The sequence below is a fragment of the Falco naumanni genome, chromosome 1, assembly GCF_017639655.2.
Source record: "Falco naumanni isolate bFalNau1 chromosome 1, bFalNau1.pat, whole genome shotgun sequence".
In the NCBI taxonomy this organism is placed as follows: domain Eukaryota; kingdom Metazoa; phylum Chordata; class Aves; order Falconiformes; family Falconidae; genus Falco; species Falco naumanni.
The window spans coordinates 48,032,238-48,047,702 of record NC_054054.1 but is presented as its reverse complement, the minus strand read 5'-3'; the positions used below and the strand labels follow the sequence as shown (position 1 = coordinate 48,047,702).

At 37.2% G+C, this 15,465-nt stretch overlaps 1 protein-coding gene across 18 annotated transcripts in view; it reads right to left on the bottom strand.

The window, feature by feature from the left end:
* ADD1 (adducin 1) overlaps nt 1-15,465 on the bottom strand; it is a 64,600-nt gene that overhangs the window by 20,043 nt on the left and 29,092 nt on the right. For all 18 annotated transcript variants that reach the window (XM_040592808.1, XM_040592750.1, XM_040592731.1 and 15 more), the window contains 8 exons: nt 11,660-11,872; nt 10,133-10,295; nt 8,916-9,067; nt 5,678-5,758; nt 3,848-3,997; nt 2,707-2,850; nt 2,485-2,583; nt 1,921-2,097 (listed from right to left, as the gene is read on the bottom strand). In XM_040592808.1, the coding sequence (XP_040448742.1) occupies nt 1,921-2,097; nt 2,485-2,583; nt 2,707-2,850; nt 3,848-3,997; nt 5,678-5,758; nt 8,916-9,067; nt 10,133-10,295; nt 11,660-11,854 (1,161 nt within the window). In that variant the 5' untranslated portion in view covers nt 11,855-11,872. The remainder of the gene's footprint in view (nt 1-1,920; nt 2,098-2,484; nt 2,584-2,706; nt 2,851-3,847; nt 3,998-5,677; nt 5,759-8,915; nt 9,068-10,132; nt 10,296-11,659; nt 11,873-15,465) is intronic.

The window sequence follows — 15,465 nt, the reverse complement described above, 5'->3', positions numbered from 1 at the left end:
GTTCATCAGCTACTCTCCTCTCAATGTCTGCATTTTAAAATGAGGGACTCGCGCACAAAAATTTTAGTTCCATTCAGGATGAAAGTACATATTCAAGTAAGTATCATACTATTAATAAGTGGACAGTTACTTGCCAGCCTGCATTTCATCAATTTACTGTGTTATAGCAAGTACTGAGGAATCAAATTTATTGCTCTATCACATTGGCACAGAAGGTATACTCATAAATATATGCACTGTAGAAGTCTTAAGAATGTACTTTTCCCAGGAAATCTCTGAACTAAAGTTTTGCAAATTATACTTCAGGAAAGATTTTACTCTAAACTCAAAACAATGAAGACCAGTTGTCGTAACTATATACATGAATGCATTTTAGCAATAGCTGTTGGTTAAATTAACAGTTCTGCCCTCTTTTTTTGACAGTGCTCCTTAGGGACATCAGCATATGATTAAACTGCAACAAGGCAAGCTAAGTTTGAATTTGGAGTGCATTTAAAATACATGTACTTTGTGGTAATAGCCTACATATATACTACTTCAGAAGCTAGTTTTTTATCCTTTCATGGATGGTGGTGGCGGTGTATATTGATGTTCTTAAGTAATTGTTCAAGTCTCTGGAGCTGGATTTAAGTTCAAACACAGAATCCTGACTTTTCTTTGTACCATATTCCAGCTACTCATTTACACTTTTTTTTTTTTTTTAACGGCAATCAAATGTATTGACTGTTTGTCACAATTCTAAATCAAGGACATTAAAAAAGCACCTGTATGATACAAAACATAGGGCAGATAGAAAGATCTCTTCTGTGTTCTATCATCTAGAATTCAACATCATAAAACTGATGCTCCCGTGACAAACTGAAATTCAACCAAATCTACCAAACGTACCAGTCAGTGACACAGGGATTCCACTGTTCACAGTCAACTACATTAATAGTCTCATCATTGCCCACTAAAACCAATGACAATTTTTCCATCAACTTAAGGTTGTACTCAATCACTTTTGTCTCACGTGAAAACATTAGATATTCAAATTACTAATGAAGTCGCCCGAATCTGGTTTGGTTCTTTTTTCTCACACTACAGACAGGACACTGATCTAAGGGAAAAAAAACCCCTATTTATTTACTATGTAGCACATGTGGTGGATAGTGTTTTAGGATATCATCATCAGTGTGGATCCTGTCAGGGGCACGTGCATCACGTGACCATGAAGACCACAGTTAAGTCTACAAAGGAAAAAGATTAAATAAACCATAAATCTGAAGACTACATCTGTTTATTAAAGTGACCGTATCTTTTTACATGTTCATTACCACTGTCTACAGTCACCACTCGGAGCCTTCTGACAGGAAAGGCATCACCTTTCCCGTTAAAGCTGCGTAGCAAATGTTTGTAGCTGGTCAGTCATTACAGATGGGATTTTATTAAAACCATTTTACCTGAAGACTTTATTTATTGGAAGCCTGTCTTTTGAGATCTAGGTTCTAGTACAGTCTTACATAGTCAAATGCATGCTGGACCCTGCACCTGATAAAACACCGACACCGTTTTATGCATTTTGGTAGGGGATGAGAACAGAGGAGAGGACACAGACTAAGGAGCAGCAGGCACCACGGTACTCTTATTTGGTAGTGCCAAATCACACAAGGAACCGTTCTGATCTCACCGGTAACTACCAGATTACGAATACAACAGTAGATCTGCTATCTGCACAAAGGACATCTGAAACATTCTGTGATGCTTTGTATGTTGTCTCCTCCTTTGAGGGCCCTTAATCCTTGGAAAAAAGCAGGCTGCAAACTGTATAAACTATCCCAACTAGATGCAGCCCGTTCTTTATTAATCTCTCTTATTGAAGGTTTTTAAGTATTTCATACATTATCGTATAAAACAATTAGATAAAAACGCCTATCTTACCAGATTATCAAGCATTCGCATAAGAGCTTCAAATTCCTGTTCGCCAATCTGCCATTTTGGATGGGACACAGTACCCTCACCTGCCGGAGACTCAGGGGAACGAGACTTGGCTTTATACTTTCCAGGATCTAAAAGCACTAAATTGTCAGGTCCACCTGCACTGGCCAGGGTACGTACCTTAAAAACAATAAAGTAATCTTTAGGTTTCTTGAGGAAAGGGGGTGGGAACAACCAAAAAAAAACCCCAAAAGTTGACATCAGAAAAAGCAGCAGAAATCTACTTCAATTTAAAGCTAAATAATGAAGATATTTACATAAAAGTTGTCTTAAAGCTTTGAAAATACCTGTTTTAATAGGCAGTATATATCTAATCGATGGTTCCAATACAACATTTGAATATTGCAGTTAAGCCAATGTTCTGGATGTCCTTGTATAATACAGCAATTTCACAAATCACCGTGTAGGGTTAGATTAAGAGTTTCACCAGTAAAGCCCGCAACTATTCATCTATTTGAAGGTTAATACAGCAGATTGTGTTATAACATAACATACTAAAATTCTTACTTGAATCTCACAGGCAAGCACTAGATTATGAATATAGTAGAAAGCTTCCTCAACAGTCTCGCCAACTGATACTAAGCCATGGTTTCTGAGAATAAGGACCTAGACAGACATTGGAAAAAAAAATTAACAGCAGTAAGACAAGTCTTTCCTTGCTCTTGATTACAAAGCATGCCTTCCCCAACCCAACACACACCTCCTTTAATTCTAGATGTAAATACTGACCTTGCTTTTAGGGCCCAAATTTTTCTGAATGACCACCTTTTCTTCATCATCCACTAAAATACCATGGTAGTCATGATAAGCTACTTCACCTAGAGAAAGTGCTTCAGGTGAAATTGGCAAGAGACCACACTTCATGGCAGAAACCTGAGAAATATCAGAACAACTAACTTGATTTCTTGCAACAGAAAAAAAACTGGGAAAAATAATAATAAGAAGAATTATAATAAAAATATATTTGTATATATTATATGTGTATGTCTGTACATATACTACATATACACAGTGGCCTTATACCCCATCCCTGTATTTCACAACTTTTGGACTGGATACAAAAGTCACATTGATTTTGGGTCTGACTCAGTATGGCTGCTTTTACATGACATCAACACCAACATGAAATACTCTGGGGGGTGGGTGGAAGGAACAACATCCAGAAAAACACAAAACCACCAAACCCCCAAATCAGCCGTATCCTTCATTCCTTCCACTCCACTCAGTGATTCCCCCCCATCTCCCCCCAAAAGAAGAAATTTCGTGATGAACTTTAACACAGGTAATTCCACAGCACTGTAGGTAACATCAAGGAACATTTTTAAAGGCTGTAAATCATAATTTTAGGAATGTGATAATTTATCCTTGAAATGGTTGTAACACTTCTGTTAATCAGTTAAAACCAATAAAAAAATAAAATCAGAACGTGAACTTTGAAATAGTACCAGATGACACTCTCAAAAAAATATGAAGAGGTAAAACTGACTAATAACCAGTTGCTCTAATGAGAGGTATTGGAAAAGTTTCAAATATTTAAGCAAACCTTGATAAATTGTGTTTTACAAAACCAAAAAAATACACTAAAGCTCTTATGACTCACTGTCAAAAGATATGGTTGTTGTGGTAAAGGACACACAAATAGGAAATATGTATTTTCCATTTAGAGGTCAATTCACTGTGCAACCACTCATGTAGAAACCAACTACAGAGGTTCCGATTGATTCAAACAGAACCACGTATTTGAAGGTAGACTTAAAGGCTTCGTGCCCTTCAAAAAGGAAGCAAATTATGATTAAGGGGGACCCACCTACTTTCCAGATGGGTAGGGTGGGGGGAACAGGACAGATGACAAACTAAGAAGTGTGCTTACCGCTGCCCCTGCTGGCGTATGAATATGAACAATGCATTTAACATCTGGTCGAGCTGCGTAAATTGCAGAGTGCAAAGTAAAACCAGCTTGGTTTACACCCAAGTTAGTGCTTCCACGATCGACTACATCTCCCTGAATATTGATTTTAACCTGGGAATGAAAATAATTAGTTTCATAAATGAATCAAGACACTAAAAAATCTGACTTAATTCAGCATCTACCAGTGAAGCTCTAAAACTGTGTTTCTTTCAGTATTTAATTTTAGCAAGTGCCAAAATGTGCATGATAAGGCTGTAGGGAGGTGACCAGGGCCCTTGCTTGAGATTAACTGAAGAGGACATCAGGAACTACTGGCTACGACACAAGAAACTGCTGCATGTAACAGGTAACAGTGCAAGCAGCTGACAAAAGTTACAGACAAGGCTGTCACAAATGGCTGCATTTCACAGGGAGTTACACAATAAACTTGCAGACTTCACAGATAGCTGAAGAAGAGTACTGGGACCTTTTAGGGAGTAGGCTCTGGAACAGTCAACATGTAGGTAACCCTACCATGGATACCGTGTAAAGCTGTGACAGCCCACGTAATAATATAAATAACAAATTTGGATATGGACATAGCAAAACTGGAATAGAAGGGAAAAGTAATTATCTGTGAGTTGTTTATTTGGGAAAAGAAGGGAGAAGGGAAGAACAAGCATGGGAGGAATAAAGAGAAAGAGGTGATAAAGGGCCAGTCATGTAAGCAGGCTGCTTGCTGGTCAGCATGCTCATCTGGCTACGTTATGTGCCTTATCACTGTAGTCTTCTTATTAAATCCTGCTGCTAGCTGTTTTCTGTGAACACGCTCTCTAATGAGTATATTCATTTTACTACCTTAATGCAACCTTAATTCTCAAGGTAATTATACTCCTAACATAGAGAAAAGCAGAACACCCTTAAAAAAACAATAACCCCCAAAATCCCAAACCCCACAGTGTGGCCCTTACTCTCTTCTAAAAATCTTGTAGTAGCAAGTAAGGGCAGGTCCCAGTTTTCTCCATTCCTTTTCCTACAGCTTTTTCAATTAAAATTTTACAGATTATTAAGGTGGGGTTATATAAGGAAGAGACAACTTTAGAGGCAGCTGGGGGGGAGTATTGGGACCTTAAGGTGTCAAGTTTGAAATGTCACTACTCTGCATATACTCACCTCACCTGTCTGCTAGAGTTTACTTACTTACAGTAGCCAGGTGGACGGACTAGTGTGAAAGTTTCTATTTTGTTTAAACACAAGAGTCAACCAGTTAACTGAAGTTGCCTTCAGCAGCAGCGTAGACTAGACTGAAGATAAAACACTCACAAAATGCTTCCCACTACTTAACAGTTAAGGGAGTTGTCTCTTGCACTGCAACCATTAGATCTCAAAAACATAATTTATCTACACCCTCAGCTACTCACATCATTAAATGATGGCAACTAAATTAAGCATCTGACACAATGTCTTGAAATTCTAATTGTTCTGCATCATTTATGTCTGAAACACATACTGTTTCCCTTGGCAAGCCTGACTCAACAGCCAGCACCTTTAAAGGGCATGGTGTGATTAGCTGCCCAAACAACCTGGCTCCTCCTTCCAGCTTGATCAACTGGAGGCCACCTGGTGGTGAATGTGCACAAAGAAATCTCCCTGAGGTACCTCAGCTGCACCAAAACCAATCATGTTCAATAAAACTATTCTAAACACAGAGTAAAATATTCTCTAGGATAGAATTTAAACAGTGACAGATACACAGACAGAGCGGATTCAACCATTTGTATTTTACATCTATGAAAACCAGTGATTACTTACCAGACTGGATGCAGTAACTTCACTATAGAGCAGTCCAAAAGGTACAATGAGGAAATGCTCCTGCTCAGAATTTACTCTGGCCTAAGGACAAAACAAGAGTAAAAGTTATTAAGAATATTTTATTAGAACATGCAAGAAGGCCCAAAGAAGTGAAAGTAACTTTCATGGCCTGAGTATGGAATGGGCAAGCATGCCTATAACATATACAACATGACTTTCATGTATGCTACAACAGAGTCAACTAACAGCACAGTTAATTAAGTCATGTTGAACAGAACCAGGTGGCAGGTACATGCCAGAGTCCTTCAGATTGGTGGAAGGCAGTAAATCCTTAGATCCTGTGGTAATGACAACTTAAACGCTATGGTGAAAAGGAATAATATTGATAGAAGTGGAAAAAGCAATTACTGTGTTTTTTTAGAAGAATGAGTTTATACACCAACTGTATTTCTACCCTAGTAAAAGAGAAATTGTGAAATAGAAGCGTGTGAGAAAAAGCAAGAATTTGGCCCACAGATCTAAAACATCCTGATGCTGAGAAGTTTCACGACTGATACTGGTGCCTGTGATACAGCACACTTGCAGGTTTTCTACCAAATATCCTGACCTTCACTTATGTTTCTGATCTTTTATCTAATTCACACAATCAGGAGTTTATAATACAAAAATAATTCTGACTTCAAACCACTGACATCCTTTGTTGCATCTGTTTAAAGTGTGTACAATAAAAGTACAGGACAGATAAGTAGTTTAGGTGTCTCTCAACAGAGAATTAGAAGGCTTCAAACGCTTTACTGGACATGTGAGACAACTGATTTTGCTATGAGTCTACCCAGATTTTATGTTTGGGGTTTTTTTTAATGTTTTTAAAATTTTATTTGCAAGTTCTGCATTTCCCCAAGACCCAGCTGCTTTATGCTCCCTCATGTGTTCTGCTACTTCCAACATTAAAAGCATACATAGTCTGATACAGCTCTACTGCAGGGGAAAAAAATCTAACTAAGTAGTTGATCAGCCATCCAAAAGCTTCTAGTACAAATATGTCTTCTTTTACAGCCAGCTGGTGACATGCTACAGCATAAGAGCCCTAAACTACACCAGTTAGCTGAGGTTAACCTGTACTTTTAGGAATCACCAAAACAGTTCTCCATTACAGAAATGTAAATGGTCTAGAAAAATCTTTTACTTGTTTATGCAAGATTAAGAACTGGTATTATTCAAAACGCCCCAAAAGCTAGTAAGAAACATCAGATGTAAGATAAACAAGTAGCAAGACTCACCAATCATCTTACTTTAGGATCAGATCCAATAAACAGTTCATGCCCTCAAAGCAAACCAAGACTTGGTGAATGATGTGTACCTTCTGTAAACCTGTAGTCTCAAATTCTGCCTAACCCTGGAGGCACCCAAGTTTTCTCTACTTTATTGTAATTGACATGAAAGCTCTTGATGCTCTGTAATTCTCCTTCTGCATCAGGACTGCACCAGTCTGAACAATTCCACACACAGCAGCTGTCATTGACTGATAAGGATCCAGAAAAGCAGATACTCCCACCCAGCTCCCTGATATGCCCAGGCTGGCATATGCTCTCATATCCTCGCAATTCCTTTTTCCTCTAACAGACAGGGTTATGCCCCTCAAAGGAGGCTGTTGTATCTTTTCTCTTACTTTAGTGCACTGACAGCTTTTAACTTGGATGCAATCCCCTAGTAATTAAAGCATCCACCGATTAATAAACTGAAAGCTTGGAGTCAAACTCCAGCTCTGCATGAAGTGCATTCACATTCCAAAGGAGTGCCTTACTACCACACTACTACTTAATGTATGGGCACATGGAACAAAGACAAGACTACTTTGTAAATAGAACCTTGCTCTCTATCAGCTTCCGGAGGTAAATTCTATCTATCAATTACCTTTCAAAACACTATTCACTGAAGGAGTTTGTAAAAGATGAGTAAACTACAATTTGTGATTGCTGCTGACAAACCATTAACCAAGAGCTTTCTGGTACCACTTTGCCCTTCAAAACCACATAAGATACGTTCAGAATCTCGTACTCCAAGTGCTTTGACTGTCTTGTCTTCCACCTCAACTGGCATCACCATTATCTAATCTTCCCGTGCTTCTCCCTCACACCAAAAGAAAGCAAACTTGAGGTACTGCACCCCAATCACATGCCTTTGCCCTAACCACTTCCCTAGGCACGCTGGTCTTGATTACATTTACCTTTTTATCTAAATGCATAAACATTCCCAGAGCTGAAATTTACACTAGAAAGCCATCTTCAAGCCTGCTTCTCTAGCAATCTTTCCACCCACTGCATTAATGTCCCTTTTACAAAATCAATTCTCCTGTCACGTATGAAAAAATCAGGGGGTGGTACAGAGTTGTTTACAGGAACCATTATGTTGGATATGTTCCCTTACTAAAGGAATCAAACAATCTAACCAACATCGCCTTGAACATATGCCTACCCATGTCATTTATCATCTTCACCAGTTCACAAATAATATACCTTAAAATCTCAAAAATCAGTAAAACCAAAAAAAACGTATTTCAATCAGTCTGCAACTAGAAGAACTGAAAATACATAAAGGACAACCTCTGCTATGTAAAAAAAACCACAATTCAGCTCTGTTAGGAAAACAATTGAGTGGTTGCACACTACAGCTGTGACCTTACTCATGAGATTCATGTTGATCATTCTTCTGGCATATAAAACCTCCTTGATTTGACCTCCTTGTCGTTATTTTTATGGATGCCTCAGTCACAAGAAAATTGTTGGCACACTACATTAAACTAAGTAGTTCACTCATGTTCAGAAATACTATGACTCCTTTTTAAGAAAGATTGGTACCTTGAATTATAAAATTCAACTGAACTATTAAGAAGTTATTTTAGTACTTTGTTTTCTTGCTAAGACATGACTCATCGAATAATACATACAATTATTCAAAGCATTTAAGACACTAAAGCCTGAGTCTTTCAGGAATCTTGATTTCGTAACAAGAACTTTCATGCACACTCTCTTAAGACTCTATTCAGGCTATGGTAGCTGACATCCAAGCTGTTCGAGTTATTATTCTTGATACACAATGACAAATCCCTTCAGTAATACTGCTTTCAATACCACTTTGCTCCTCTTCCACACAAAGAAAAAATGACAGATGGGGGAGGGAAGCAATTCTCTTGTATGTTAAAACAATTGGTTCAGTTATCTGTTGATTCAATACTCACTGTTATATGATTGTAAATAAGCTGAGACCAGCCAAAGAGATCTGCTAATCTGTAGAAAGCTGCCAATTTACATCGTAACAACTTCTCCCCTTTTTCATAAGCAATGGAATCTGATCCTCTCAGATCATTTACCGGTGTCACCATGCCAAGACCTGAAAAGGAAAAGGGGTAAAAAAAGCACAAGAGGGATGGCATTCAACATTAGTTAAAACCTAACAACATGCACTGCTATTACAGTCGTTGTTCTTACTAGTTTTTTCAACATATTAAGCTAAGAAATTGATAGCAAAGTTTAATTACTATTATGTCATAGTTTATATTACACAAATACAATGACATTCTCAAAGTCATTTATCTTCAGAAAACTCAGCACATTTCCTTCCTTAATATTAATTAGTGCTAAGGTGACAGTGCATTCCTTAGCAAAATATTCTTTTTCTCTCTCAAACATGACTGTCTGTAAAAATACAACTTCACTGTTAACAGAAAACGCATAATCCCAAATGTTCCATTTTTTCAGATACATGATTTGGTATTCCTGAAAATGAGAATTACACACCTAAAAAATGCACACAGGTTCATTTAATTAGGAAAAATAAGAGTACAAGCTAGGGAGAAGGGGATTATGGTAAATAAATACAAATACTGTAGTTCTAGTTAAAAGTAACCATGATAAAGCAGAACCAGGCCATGCTACAGTCTAAACTACAAATTTATTTTAGAGCACAAGCAAGGATTTAACACTAAACTTGTGTGTATACATGCATTCATACATTTTGGTTATCGTTTCCCTTTGTTGTGCTTGCTGATGTTTCTTGTCTATAGCTTCACTTCACAGAAGAAAGCTGCAAACCGTATTTCCGTAACAAAAACAATTAGTTTCTAAAGCCCTTTACTGTTACTAGACTGCCAATGAGCATTTCATTTTCCTGCAGACAATCCATGTGGTAAACATTAGCAGTCTTTAAATCTTTAAATTTTTTACTAGTACTGACTTATCAGGGTTAATTTTCAATTAAGACACCATACTTGAAATAGCTTTTGATATAAATTATACACATGAATCACACTGCATGCCACTGTGGTATTTAGAAACTAATCAATTCATTTCATGTTTGCATTTGAACTTCACAGCGCTTTTCAGTTCATTCACACTGTCTTCATTTCAAGCCTTTCAAAAAACAGAATTCAGCTATTATAAATAAAGGTGCACTCACTCATATTTAATGCAGCCATTCCGCCTTGTGGTGCTGCAGGGTAGACATTTGGTACATTTGTTGTCATGAAATCTGCAATCTGCTGTAAAGCCAATAAACCCGTTGGGTTCTTCCCCTTCTTAAATTGTTCCTGGATCATTGATTCCAGTTCTTCACAAAAAGCCTAGCAACAGGACATTGCATATTGTAAAGCCTGTTCAAATGAACTTCGACCTTTCATACAAAGCTTCTTTTTAGCACACGAGATGGAAATATCCTATACCTCTTCTGAAAAGCAGCTCAGGGCAGAATTACTGGGTGCATACTGTTACTTGAAAATGTTGCTCTCCAGAGCTCAAATGATGCGAGTCACTTTTTTTTTGTGAATCAAAATCCCAGCATTCTCTCTTCAAGTGACACTAAAACTCACTGAACCTACTAATACGGATTTCTGGAAGAACGAGAAGGATATACAATCTACTTGTATATGAAGCATGAAAGGAGAAGTAGTAGAACCAGAAAAGAGAAGGAAAATTATCAGTGAGGTTCACAGAGAACTGGAGCATCCAGGATGGCATCCAGGAACACAGGAAGAAACAGAATCACAGAATTGTTTGGGTTGGAAGGGATGTAAAAGATCATCTAGTTCCAACCCCCTGCCGTGGGCAGGGACACCTTCCACTAGACCACTTTCCATAGCCATTGAATTTTTAAAGTATGTTTCAACAAGAGGTTGTTTAATTCTTTCCTGGTTAGTTTTTTGATTTGTTTTAACTTTGAAAGGAAGATTTTTTTATTTACTTTTTTTTTAAAAAAACCTGCTGCTGGTGGCTGCTGCTTTTGACAAGAACATTGCAATTTGTACTGAAAGAGAAGTATTCCAATCGTTAAGTAAATCTAAATTAAATGGGTTGATTTCACATGGAAAAACTGTAAATGGGTTACTGCTACATCCACAATTTTAGTGAAGTTGTGTCATGAAATGTTTTTTAGCTAGTCATTTATCAGTTATTACACAAGGAACACATTATGCGAGAAATTTTCTGTACTTTCTTGCCAAGGGACAAATCTTTTAATATTAGATGTCAGTAATTCACAGCTTATTATTGTGCACCCTTTCAGAAAGGGATATATAAAAATATTTCATATGTTGGAAGCATGCATGAAAAACTGAGCACAGGATAGACCTCCCTTGTATAAGCTATTCTTAGAAGTGTTACTTAATCTAAATGTTCATGTAAATACTGAATATATGAAACAAGTGAAAAAATGTCTGACCAGGACTAGATGGAAAATATGAAAGAGTTTTGACAACTACACAGGAAATTCTGAAAGCAAGACCAAGAAGCTGCTTCATGAGTAGACAATAAAATTCAACTAGATAACGCGAGGAAAATTAGGCTACGATTAAGACACTTTAGAAGAAAGGCCAACCAGAAAAAGATCAAATCGATCCAAGATACCACTAAATTCTCCAATCCCATAGGTATATTAAAAATAGAGTTAATAAATTTATCACTTTAAAGATGAAGCATTTTCTTTTCTTACTGGGCTTTGAAGAATCATGGAGACTCTCTTCTTCTGTTCCATCATGTTAAAATCCTGGCGAAGGTCAGGTGCCATATTCCTCTCTCTCAAATAATCTGGATTATTCTCATCAACTCGATCAAAATACCTCTCTTTATGAGGGGCTGTTGTTGGAGGTGGTGAAGTCACCACCCCCACACCAGAATCACCATTCATAGCACAGTTTTAAGGGACCTATGAAGAGGTGGCAGAGAAGAGGAATGAATAAATAAATCAAGCAAAGTAGTAAGCAAGAATTTCACGTGTGTTTCTTGTTTCAGAGTAACCGTTCAAATCCATCTAAAATTAACATGGCTTCGCAAATACAGAAACTATGTTTGTGTGATTAGACAGCAATATTTTAGAAGGGGAAAAAATTTTAAAATGTAAGATTAGAGGAGTAGGCTAACATATAAAAGTCAAATATGCTACACATGTACACGCTACACAACTGAAACAAGAGCTCCCATTTAAACTATCTCCGGTTCTTTAAGCTGTCTACACAGCTTGATTTTTCAGAAGTATGCAAGTCCTTCAGACCTTCTCTACAGAGAAGTTCAAGACACGAGGTCTAAATTAACCGGGATTCCTTTTTTTGTTTGTTTAGTTTATTTAAAAAGTTAAAGCAGACATTGTGAAAAGAATATGGCATAAAGCAGAATTTAAATCATTATGGAAGACAGATTATTACATATGTTCATTAATATGAAAAATGAACCCCAGTAAAACATGCTCAGATTGCGAACACATTTCTGGGGACAAACTCAGAAACACTAACTCTACAACCTGAGGCATACTTTTCAGAAATATATTTATTTTAGGTTCATTCAACAACACGCACATCACCATATTAGCATGTGGGTTTTGGAATCTGGAAGGCACACACACGAACACAACCCCACCCACTGGCCAGGGTTCATTTCAGTTTTACATGTTGCAGTCAGCAACTGCATGTATCTACTAGAAAGGCTGAAAACTCAGCTGGTATTGCTCATACACACATGCTTCTTTCAATCACAAGAAGCCCTTTGTGTAACATTATCCCAGTTTTCTGGGCACAATATTATAACCTTCATTCCAAAATCATGTTCAGTAGATTTTTTTTGGAAGTCTTCCACTGACAAGCAATGAGTTCAATAAAGCCACATGCGCAATGCCTTCAGACTCAAACTGACATAATTTAGATTTTTTCAGAAAATATATATTCTTTGCATATTGTACACTATTAAACAAAATTTCATTAACACAAACCGAACCTCACTGAACTGTAATAATAATATTTAACTCTGAATGGCTTGCTAGTTCATAAAACTGCAATTATTTACATTATACACAAGATATGCAAGTCTTGCCATCATAACATTTAGTAATTGTACTAAGAAAATGAGCCAAGAGAAGTTAGTAGGTCTTTTCTTGGAGGTGGAAGAATAGATAGAGAATAAAGTTACAGAATCTAGATCCCTGTTCTCATAAGGTGAAACAGACTCATTTCAGTAATACTGATTTAGATTTGAGGTTCCGTACAGTAAGAACCACCCTGATTTAAAGAGTCAATTTCATTATGCATCTTCAGTTTTGCAACTGCAAGGATTAGTACCATTAATACCATTAACATCTACTGCATGCAATGCCTTTTACTATGCTGTAGAAAAGATTGTATGTATCTTAATTTAACTTACGATTAATTTCTACATATTATAACTAGTAAATTGTGGTTATGTCTCTTACTATTTTTAGATTTTGCTTAGTGACTTGTCTCAAAGTGTACTTGCTTGTGGATTTCAATGTGATTAGGAATTTACTTGTACATTTATTAGGTAAAACCACCTCAGATGTGGATGCGTACACAAAAGGAAAATTTACATGAATTATTTTGACATGCAGACTATGTTTAACAAAATCATTGCAGTGAAGAAAAAAAATCTACTTCAAGACTTCAGAATTAGCAGATTTCATCCTCTTTGATTCTCACATTACAAAAGAAGCTTCAAAACTCAACTGATTTCTTATTTCAGAACAAACAAATCACTGAACAGACAACTGAACACAACAAGCAAAAGAAAAGTATTTTCCTTGACTTTGCAGAAGAGGATACCACTATCAGAAACTATGTTAGCACTTAAGACACTCAAGTTTTAGATGCTCAGTGATTTCCACCCACTGAGTTGCTAAATAAAGATAGAGACACCTCTGCACTGTCTAAAGTATTTCAGTGCAAACCAATCAGCTTAGGCTGAAAAAGTCGTGGTCAGATCCTTTTTTTTTTTTTCCTTTAAAATAAGCACATACACACAGCCTTTATTATTTTAAGGTCTTTTAATTACTAGCTTTCCTCGACCCAGGAGGAAATACAGCGTATGGCAAGAAGAAATAATGCTTTTATCCACATAGAAAACCTTCTAAGGTATTTGACCTAGAAAGTTTTAAGCAGGTAGCAAAGGAGCCACCTCTCCTTTAGCAACTTCAGATCCCCAACACACACCCCCTAAGTTCCCTTCCTCCTCCAGCCAGCACCACCTGCCATTTCATACCCCAAAAATGCTTTTGAAGGCCCATTACCACTTCCCACAACCCCTCTTCTGAGTTCTGTCAGCTGTCCTAATACCTCTACATCCAGGTGCTTGTTGAAAAGTTACAGTTGCAGATCCAAACATACAGCTTACTCTTACGGTAATAGCTCAACTGACCTAATTACGTCTGAACATCATCCTTTGCTTATCACAAGCAATCAGAGAATTTAGAAACAGCACAAGGGCAAGTCCCCAAATAAAGACAAATCAAACTGCTCAAGGAATTCAGAATTTATACTGCATTCTGTTTAGTGCAGCCCCCGATGTGTATTCACTAAAGCATGGGAAAATGGTAAGTTTGAGCTTCTCCACCAAGCAGAGAAGAGTGGGCCGCTCCTGCCTGCTGAAGCACTGAATTTCCAGAATATGTTTAAGTCTAATGTTGCATTTTGTGTGTATGTGCAGTCTTATTTAAAGAAGTGTAACACATCTGCAGACATAATTTTGCATTTAATTATTTATAGTAATTCCATCTTACATTCAGAGTACCAAAAGCCATTTCCAAATGATTTACATACATAATTACCTCTCTTCCCTCTTTTTAAATCCCATTGGAAAGACACTGGCCCCTAACAGCCCACACAGGCCATGTTAAAAAGGGATCACAGTGTCTTGCCAAAGTTGTATTACTCCTTTACCCAAGTGTAAGATGGCATTCAGGAAGGTCCTGGGAAACTATGTGGTGGCAACAGTATAACAGAAAATTCCATGTTTAACATTAAGTGATCATTTTATAGCTAAGGGTAAATATCAGTTTCACAGCTCAGTTTTGTAGGTGCCCAAAATTAATGGTATACCCCCCAAAGTCTACTAATTAATTGTTGTAAAGACAAAAATATTACTATTTCAGTCACATAATGACTGTCACCTAATGATGAGAAATGTATTTATTTTTCAATTAGAAACAGACCTATTTGACATTTTGCACAGGCCATTCAAATTTATTTGTAAGTTTTGTCAGAAGACCCTTTGGGAGTAAGGCATGATGAACTCTCCAGTAAGAGCTTCAGTAATATGGATAACAATAAATAAAAGGCATCTGAGCAGTTAAACTGAACAGACACTGGGGAATGGCCAATGGTTCTATAAACTGGAAAGTCACACTGAAAATCACAACAGGCTGCCCAAGCGTACAAAAGGAAAAAAAATTCAGACCATCCCCAGACCCACAACTCTCCAGTACAGACAGTTCCTTTCTGCTGCAGTATACTACAGCCC